General features: G+C 43.8%; 1 protein-coding gene across 1 annotated transcript in view; it reads right to left on the bottom strand.

The window, feature by feature from the left end:
- Positions 1-10,398, bottom strand: part of LOC111867797 (symplekin) — a 187,126-nt gene that overhangs the window by 38,360 nt on the left and 138,368 nt on the right. The window contains exon 19 of the mRNA XM_023857960.2: positions 1,388-1,564. Within this exon, the coding sequence (XP_023713728.1) occupies positions 1,388-1,564 (177 nt within the window). The remainder of the gene's footprint in view (positions 1-1,387; positions 1,565-10,398) is intronic.

The raw sequence follows: 10,398 nt of genomic DNA on the forward strand, positions 1-10,398 counted from the left end.
ACGAGATGACGCCATGGTGAGCTGACAATATCACTGTTCTCGCTGCGAAACTTTGAAGCTGCATGACACTGCTTGGCTGTGGTATAAAGACGATAGCCTTGAGAGTTCTGATAAACTAACCGAGCAGGGTCAGAACAGAGAACTTGTTGTGTATAAACAATCAACGTTCTTATACGCGAAGAGATATACTGGGTGTGTATCTCTGCATACCGAAAGAAGGTACATGTATAAGCTTCGAGACATGCAAGACTAAACATGTCTACATAACCATCCGCTGTGTTGCCACATCTACATACAGCATTCTTAGTTCGAAGAACTGTATGAATTCTTGTAGACAGATGACAAATTTGGGAATTTTATACTTGGAATCAGTCTAAAAATTTTTACACATTTTATAAAGTCTGTAAATTACAATATCTGATTCTATATTCTTTCTAGAAAAAAACAGCGTTTATTTGGTTCGTTTATCACAAAAATTGTAGAAATCACAGCAATTTTAGGAAATGATTACAGTTTTTATTGCTTTAAAATTGCGGGTATTTAAATCAAATCCGCCCCGCTGCCATTACCGGAATTTAAAGGGCCGTAACTTAAGGTTAAAGCCTGCATTTGGAGGTTCATTCACACACCGACATGAACAAATTCCCACAATGTTATGCTCATGCAGTGAAGCTTTCACAACACTACAAGACAGAGTTCATACTGCACTTGCTTATCAATCACATAACTTCCAATGGCAAAGCAGTGATAAAAGCATAATAAATGGTATGATTTACTAATGCTGAGTATGCTCATGTGGATTATATATATAGCTCCTGTGATGGAAATGACAGACCTCCATCAAGAGAACACCAGTGTTTGTATCGGAATCAAGGTCAACCCAAAAGACGCACTTGCAATGATATGAGGTTTATTGGAAAGTTCCCAGACTAGGTCAAAAAACTTACTCAATTTTGGTGGCAATCTCCTTCAAAATAACTCAATTTTATTTATAACTCTATTTTTATATTAGTTACATAGTTTATATTAGTTCTATTAGTTATAACTAATAACTCTATTTTACAGCCCCACCCCCATTTAAGATATAAAATGCTTGTCCCCAAGACAAACCCTAAATTAGGGTTTCACTGTACATATGAAACACTTTGGATAAGGGCGTAAGAAAGAACTCCAGTGGAAGCTAACAGTTCTTCAGCTGGTCAAGATATTCCCTGCCTTTTATGAAATCCAAACGTTCATTGCCATGTTCTAAAGAGCCAGCTGCTGGGTCATGTCCTGAGCCAGGTGAAGTTCTCTGATACATTCAGGCTCTTTGCTGAGGAATACTCATGGTACAAGACAAAGAAATACTTTGATTGAAACTTAATAGCAGGGAGATTGCACTGACCTGATTCTCTGTGAAAGCCATGACATGGGACAGCAGTGGTTGCTGCAAATCCGGTGAGGTGGCCAACACATCACTGAGCTGGGCAGGCGGAAGCTGCAGTAACACCTGGAAACTCTGTGGCTTTGTTCGCTGACAACACTTGATGAACCCTTCCCACACTTTCTTTTGTTTCCAAACCTGAAACACAATTACTGCCCATGTTAGTTTTCTTGAGCCCTATGCTCCCTGCGCCTTGCTGCACAGTGGACTTTGGTTAACTCAAACATTGACCCACAGCTTCTTTACTCAGTACTGCTACATGAATAGTGTAAGGATTCTGTTCTTGTTTTGAGCAGTAGAATACAGCAGTGCATGGATACAGTATCCTACCACCAATCTGCTCCCCGTAACCCCTTGAGAGGAAGCACAACTTATCTGCCGACTACAGTATCAGCTGCCACCTCAATACTTCTTCATTACATAATTCCATATGAAGAGAACAGAAAATGAACTGTAGTCCCATAAAGAAATGTGACATTTATGCCACTAAATTACTGGGAATCTGTACAATCCTCTATATGCACATTTTGAAATCATCTACTTTGTTCTGATGTCTGACCCAGTTTACAGGACATGATTCCTGGGCCTATTCAGATTTTTCAAATAACCAAGACTATAACATATTGTGACATGTTGACCCCTACCGCCCCAGCTCCACGTAGCGGTAACTGAGCGCTCGCGTAATAGGCGAATAATCACCCCGCAATGCGCAACGCGCGGTGACGTCACGAGCGGAGCCGAAGATAGCCGAGCCCCGTAACCTGGCAACTACGCAATGCTAATCAACAGCGGTGACGTCACACTAGCAACAGCGTCCTAGGCTATACGCCATGTCACACTAGCAACAGCGCAAGGCTATATAAGTAGACTTCACAGCAGCTACGAGTTCAGTTGAAACATAGCAGCCTGCGAGTGTGCGATAACTAAGAAGTCAGCGAGCGGAAGACTTATTGTGTGCTTTCCAGACATAGTGATTGCTGCAGTACAGTTATACTCGGAGTGTGTATTTCAGGGAGACTTGTATAGCTCCCGCGTTAGTAGTACGTGAAGACAAGTGAAGATCGTGTTAAGTGACTTTGTTGTAGGGTTTGTAAAGTGTGGAAACCCGTGATATTGTGATAATTAATTGTAGCCGTTATTTGTAGATTGTTAAATAAACCCAATTAACCATCTCTACGGCGTCTTCGGTAACGAAACACGTTACACTGGTGTCAGAAGTGGGATTAGAACTTACACACGTGACGAACAAGATTCGAACTCAAGACACGTTACATTGGTGTCAGAAGTGTTTTACGAACTTGAACACGCCACAAGTTACAAGTGTTACACTATCACATGATGAAAATTGAAGAAATCCTGGAACTCCTACTGAAGGAGATGGATGCCTACGATGCTAAGACAGATGCCGTTTTGCTGGCCATGCAGAGGATGGAGGCACGGCTAGAAGTGGAAAAGCCGGCCACAGCGGACACGAAACCTGCGGCGGCACAACAAGAAGAGGTCCCCATTGCAATACCGGTCGGAGTGACGATGGCCTGCCAAGAGATGGAGGCACGTCCAGAAGAAGAAAAGCCGGCTTCAGCGAACAGGAAACCTGAGGCGGCAGAACTACTAGAGGTACCCGCACAAGACGCTGAAGTAATGCCGGTCGGAGAACCGAAGAAGAAAAGGCGCAGGGACCGACATCGACGAAATATAAAGAATTCTACACGGGAAAACTGTGGACCCCGGATGAAGTTGGCTGCCCCCTGCAGGAAGACATCCCGTCGCGCGACAGTGGCACGACGTTGGAGAATTGCCTTCAAGAAGGATATTCCCCTGGGAACCTTCGGATGCCAGCGGAAAGGAGTGCCCGCCACCGGAATAAAGATTACACGCTGCGTAGGACACAGGCGTATGGGACAGATCAAAAATAAGGTCGCACCAAAAATTGCCAAGAAACGGACGTTCGGAAAAAGACTGTGGAAAGGGCCGGAACGCAACACTGGCCTCAGGAACCGAGGCCTAAGACAGGAACTACAACGCAGAAATGAAGGGAAGGACCTAGGCGGCAGACATCCACGATATGTGAAGGAAGCAGACCTGGGAAAAATTGCAAGACTGCAGATCGCCAGGCGAGTGGCTGGATTTTCTGTCTGCCTACGACACGGCAAGGATTGGACCTTGTGGAGGGGACGACCCCCTCCAAAACGGAAAAAGAAACTTCAAGCAGAGGAGGAACCGGTAATGTAGAAGAACCGGCCTCCCCAGAGAGAATGAATGTGCCATAGAATGGAAGTGATGGATGAATGTGATCTTCTGGCGAGCTGAAAGGAAACCGCTCGAGACGAGCTTTGTCTTAAGAAGGGAGCGGATGTAATGGACAAAGAAGATGCTGCAAGAACAGCCTCCGAAGCAAAGGAACGGGGATGCACCGTTAGGCTATTCGGGACGAACAACCTTAAGGAGGGAGCAGTGTGACATGTTGACCCCTACCTCCCCAGCTGCACGTAGTGGTAACGTAACGCTCGCGTAATGGGCGAGTGATCACCCCGCATCCTGGCAGCTATGCGCGGTGACGTCACGAGCGGAGCCGAAGATAGCCGAGCCCCGTAACCGGGTAACTATGCAAGGCAAATCAACAGCGGTGACGCAACAAGGGTGCCTATTACGTGGCCGTATTGTCCGATCGAGGCTACATAGGGAGCAGCGAAGGCTATTCACAGTCAGTTGTACTGAGTCAGTCAGTTAGTCCTGGAGCTAGCGCCGAGTTAGCCAGCAACTAGTCAGTTGTATTCTGGCATTTGGAGTGTACTAATTGTGATACTGCAGATAGCAGTAATCGTCAGATTGTAAGAGCGAATGTGAAATAAAATTCGCTACATCGAATACATCGAGAATTTATTTGTCGCAATATACACCCGATACGTGACAATATTATAAATCTGTTTTAATAACCAGGGCAGACTCCCATATACTAAGAGAAATTCAGCAAGACAGCTTATAATCCATAACTCCTATATAAAAAAATTTGTATATAATACAGGTCCATGAATTTCATTCTACTGAAGTTACAAAGGTGATGCTATATTCTGTTTCGGTAATCCTGTAATTCCGTAATGTAATAAAAGTACATAAAAAAGTTGTAATTTAAACTCATCACTGGGAAAACAAGAGATAGACTAGACTAAGACAATCAACCAATAAGAAACTGGGAATTGTACTATATAATATTTTCTTTGGAATACACTCCTTATCCATTCTCTGTACATGCCCAGCCCATTGCAGTCTTTTAAGCTTTATCGTCACTGAGATCTCTGGCTCCTTATATAATTTGTATAACTCTTTATTATATCTTATTCTCCATATCCCATTCTCTTTTATTGGTCCATAAATTCATCTTAGGATTTTCCTCTTGAATGAATTGATGACTGATTCCTCTTTCTTGTTTAGCGTCCAACCCCCACATCCATAATAAAGCACCGGTCTTATATATATATTGTGACGCATGGCGCTATGGAGGACGCTCCTCCCCCCCTCCGCCAGCGGTGACGTGCCGGGCAGAGCCGAAGTGAGCCGAGTCCAAGCACACTGGTCACTATGCAAAGCGAGTAAACAGTGGTTGTTAAGCAAAGCAAGTAAACAGTGGTTGCTAGAGACGACGGTAATAAACAGCGGTACCCACCATGTAACAGGCAAACACCGTGACTATATAAGAGAACTACACTGCCTAAGAAGCCAGTTAAAGTGTAGCAGCCGCCGAAGACGGAGTATAGTAGCAGTCGCGAATCGAAGAACCGGATGCGTGTGTGATAATCAGTGATAGTTCATGATCACTGAGAAGGTATTGGGAGTGTGTAATACAGTGACACTTATATAGCTCCCCCTTACTGTAAATACATGTAGACTACTGAGGATAGAGTGGACAGATTATTGTGTAGGGTTGTAAATTGTGTAAACCCGTGACAATGTTGTAATTAATTGTAGCCGAGACTTGTAGGTTGTTAAATAAACCAATTAACAATCCGAATGGCGTCTTCAGTAAAAAAAAAAAAAAAAAAACACGGTACACTGGTGTCAGAATTGTTTATGAACTTAAACACACCACAAACAAATTGTTGTGCATGGAGTATCTTACTGCTATAAAATGGAGATGCAGCGAATAATCGAAATGCTGGCGAAGGCAGATGCCGACCGGGAGCAGATGCAAGACAGAATGGCGGCCAATCGAAAGAAAGACAAAGAGGATTTCCTGGCAAAATTAGACACCGATAGGAAAGCTGACAAAGAGGAACTTCTGAAAGAGATGAGGGCCAACCGAGTTCAGATGCAAGACAGAATGGAGGCCAATAGAAAAAAGACAAAGAAGATTTAATGGCCAAATTAGACGCCGACTCGAAAGCCTGGCGAGAAAAGACTGCTGTGGAGACGAGAGCAACCCCAGCAAGAACGGCACAACAAGAAAAGGTCTCCGTAGTGATACCGGTAAGAGTGACAATGGCCTGCCGAGAAATGGAGGCACGTCCAGAAGAAAAAGAGCCGGCCTCTGTGGACAGGAAACCTGAGGCAGCAGGACAACGAGAGGTACCCATAGAAGACGCTGAAGTAATGCCGGTCGGAGAACCGAAGAGGAAAAGGCATAGGGACCAAAATCAGTGAAATATGAAGATTCCGACACGGGGAAGTTGTGGACCCCAGAAGAAGTTGGCTACCACCTGCAGGAAGGTATCCGGTCATGCAACAGTGGCACGACGTTGGAGAAATGCCTCCAAGAAGGAAACTAGCCAGGGAACCTTCAGATGCCAGAGAAAGGAATTTGCTGTCGACAACTGTCTACACCGTCTCTGCAAGCAGCCTCATGATGAGTCTCAACCATTGCGAGGTGCCTGTAGCAGGGTAGAGAAAACAGCAGTGGGCACTGTTGCGCCACGGTCTTGTACCAGCAAGTGGCGGGAAGACCAGGCGGAACGACGTCAGCGAGTGCAGGCCACACTGTTACATCGACAAAGGAAATCTCTGAAGAAAGTAATGATCAAGAATTGGACCTTGTGGAGGGGTTGACCCACTACGAAACGAAAAAAATGGAATAGTACACAGGAGGAGCCGGTAATGTAGAAACACCGGCCTCCCTAGCAAAAGTAAAAGAGGAAAGAATGAAAGTGAAGGATGAATGTAATGTAGCCGTCCGCCGACGTACAGTTGCCACGACTGTCACTCGAGCTTGAGTTCTTTCTCTCAGGGATACGGGTGCTTTGGAGAAGGGAGTGGAACACACTTCGGGGTAAATAAATCCGGGATCTCCAGAACACACTGTGGATGGCAGTTTTAATTTAAAGTGTCACTAATGATGAATACAGTCAACTCTCGATTATCCGGGCTAATGGTGGGGATGGAAGTCACGGTTAATCGAAAACCCGGTTAAGCCAAATTTTATTATACGGGCTGGACGACTGTGAAGGGTCGGAGTTCGAGTCCCGGTAGGGTCAAGAATTTTAACTTCTCCAAATCGTCCAGACCGGCTCTGGGGTCCATCCAACCTCCTATCCAATGGGTACCGGGGGCTCTTTCCCCGGGGGTAAAGCGGCCGGGGCGTGAAGCTGACCACTCACCTCCAACTAGTGCCGAGGTCAAGAAAATTTGGATCTATACATCCACTCCCCCACACGCCTTAATGGCGTAGGGCTTAATTCGTTGAGCAGAGGAACAACTTTACCTTTTACCTTTTAATACCTTCATAATACTATAGACCTACCTGTATTTAAATTTATTCATCCTCATTTCTATGTCATCTCATGGCCTATTTAATACTTTCTTTACATTACACTCAGTATGAATTAGTTATTTCAATCACTGTTCAACAACATCCAGCACTTTTTACGGTCACACTTAACACTTAAAATAATTTAATACTGTCTTTTGCTTTTTCGCGGCATTTTCCTTTTTACGGATATCCGTACGAAGCCTACGTAATATTAGCTTGTCACTTAATAAACTGTCCTCTTCACTCTCAAGATAGTCTAGTAAGGATTCCAAATGATTAAGCGCAGCACCATGTGATACTTTCTTACTGGCAACACTGTCCACCTCTTCCTCATTCTCACTTTCTTCCCGCTCTTCTGGCTGCACCCCCATTGAAGTTACGATTTCGTCACTGCTTAACATTTCGAAGCCCGGTTCACACGAGTCACAGTTAAACCACTCTCTTATATTTTCCTCGTTGACTTCTTCACCACCATGAACTTGGTTAGCCACTTTTGTCAATTTTATGGCTATCTCATTTTCACTGAATCCAGTGAATCCATGGATTTCGTCATCTTCATTAGTGATGAAAGGCATCAGTTTCTTCCATGAATTTTTCAATACAGATGGCTTTACTGTATCCCACGCTGTTGAAATCTCGTATATGGCATCTAATACTGAAAAGGACTTCCAGAAACACGTCAGATCATTGCCTTCATCGATGTACTTTTGTAGCAAATTTGATCTGTAGATTCTCTTCATACTTGAGATAACTCCTTGATCCATTGGTTGGATAAGTGCGGTAACATTAGCGGGAAAATATTTCACAAAAATATTTCCATCATCTGACCTCAGGAGACTTTCGTTAGGATGTGAGGGCGCATTGTCAATGAGGAGCACAGCTTTCTCAGGTAGGCCTTGGGATTTTAGATGGTCACGAACTTGAGGCACGAATTTAAAATCAAACCATTCTTTAAATATCGCTCTATTCATCCAAGCTACTTTCTGGTTAAAATAATGGATAGGCAGACTTGAAGCTACTGTTCCTTTAAAAGAGCGTGGTCTTTTCGCTTTGCCGATAACTACTGGTATTAGTTTGTGTGTTCCTGATGCATTAGAACAGCACAAGACTGTCAATCTCTCCTTACTGGATTTGTGACCTGGAGCCTGTCTTTCATTTTGAAATGCCAATGTTCTGGTTGGCAAGCATTTCCAATAAAGACCCGTTTCATCGGCATTATAGATTTGTTCTGGCAGCAGATTTTCACTTTTCACAAAACTATCAAAATTGGTGCAAAATTGATCTGATGCTGACAAGTCCCCTGACAATTTCTCACCTTGAATACTGATTTCTCGTATTCCATGACGCTGCTTGAAACGTGTTAGCCAACCGGAAGAAGCGTCAAAACTCCCTTCTAGTTCAAGTGCTTCGAAAAAATATTTAGCTTGTTTAGCACAAACTGGTCCTGTTATTGTTGTTCCCTGTGCCCTTAGTTGATTAAACCAGGTCAGCATCGCTTTGTCGAGATCATCGTATGTTGATTTCTTCATGGTTTTTCTCTTCTTCATTCCGCTTGAATTAGAAGACGAAGCAAAGGAAATTAACTCATTCTTTTGTTTTTTCAAATCACGAACAGTTTGTTCTCCAATACCGTATTGCATTGCTAATTGTTTAACTACAGCTCCTTTTTCCAGCTGATTGATAATTTCAAGTTTCTGTTGAATACTTAACACAACACGCTTCCTTTTAAACCCCGACATTTTGCTAACGCACTTGAAGATCTATATTAAGAAACTGATACTTACTTTCACAATGCACTCTCACACTGAGATGGTACCGTTAAATAACCTGGGGCGGTGTATTTGTCCTTGAAACTTTCCAAAAATTCTTGCATTCTTTCACCCCCACCCTAGAACATTGTGTTCGCATAACGGGACGAAATAATGCAGAGCTCGGTTCACACTAGTGCGAAAATAGTGTTAAACTCACCATGTGAAACAAAAGTGAATGAATATTAAACAACATATAAACTTAAAAAAAAAANGCTGAAGTTGTGCTACACACGACTGATTCCCACACTCTTCTGTTACGGCTCCTGATTCGATGCCCGTTTTCGGAACTTCAGCCAAGTCTCCACAGATCACTTGCGATCTCGATATTGAAGAAATCACATCGCATCCGTGAAGTCCACTTCCTGCATAATTCATCTCGTCGGTATCGGGTAACTTCATTTCTGACTGGTCTGTACTGTTGTCACTGCTCAATGTGCGTTCTTCTTGGCTGACAACAATTCCTTGGCCCATAGTTGCGTGCGCTTCGATCGCAAGAGTGCCTGGCTCTTTCACATTTTCTTCGTCATGACATGAATTTACCTGCAGTTTTATTTGGATTTCAAAATTTTCAGATGTATCCCCTCGCACCGTATGCTCAGGTTCCATTTCACATTCCCGAGTCCCTTGCCAATGCAGCCAGCATTTCACGCACGTCCTCTTTTATATTGTTTTCCATTTTCATCATTCTCTCCTCAAATTTCCTTGCCATTTTCATCATTCTCTCTTCTAATTTTTCCATAAAGGTTAATATGGCCTGCGTGTCTATTGTACCATCCTTTCCCCTCCTTTCTACACTTTTCATCTGTTGGTTTTGAGTCTGTACCTCGGGTTCTGTCTCTACTATTTGCCCATTCATCACGTTTCCTTCTCCCTCTATTTCTCCCCCATTCTCTGTGTCATTGATATCTTCCGTCACTTCGATTTCTTCTCCGTTATCTATGATTGTCTTCACACTCTTAAGTTTACTACGTGTTTCCATGTTTCACTGTCCGCAACTCGTTCACACTTATTGTTAATATAACTTAGTCCAACTAACCTTGCACGATATCTTTGTTCACTTTTTCCGTCCACGAAGTTGCTCCTCTCCCTCGATGTTTCCGTGATGTCCCGTTTGCGGACTCCCGGTCTCCTCCGCTGTTATGTGCCCCAGGTTGGAAGCGCCAATTCTACTGGCTAGCCGCTCCGTCCATCCTACTCGCTACCACTACTCTTGAACACCTCTCTCCTCTCTATCTACATTCCAACTACTGTCCTCCTCCGCTCCCTATAGCCGACCCCCATCTTTTCAAGTCCCCCAGTTGGCATCAGAAAAACAAGAAAATAACAAGAGAAATCCAAGGGTCGAGCCCGACATCTGGCCTACATTCGTATCTTTCAAGATGCCCATAAACCTCTGTCGGTCTTCAAGGAATCCAAGACCC

This window comes from Cryptotermes secundus, unplaced genomic scaffold (genome assembly GCF_002891405.2).
Source record: "Cryptotermes secundus unplaced genomic scaffold, Csec_1.0 scaffold536, whole genome shotgun sequence".
Classification (NCBI taxonomy): Eukaryota; Metazoa; Arthropoda; class Insecta; order Blattodea; family Kalotermitidae; genus Cryptotermes; species Cryptotermes secundus.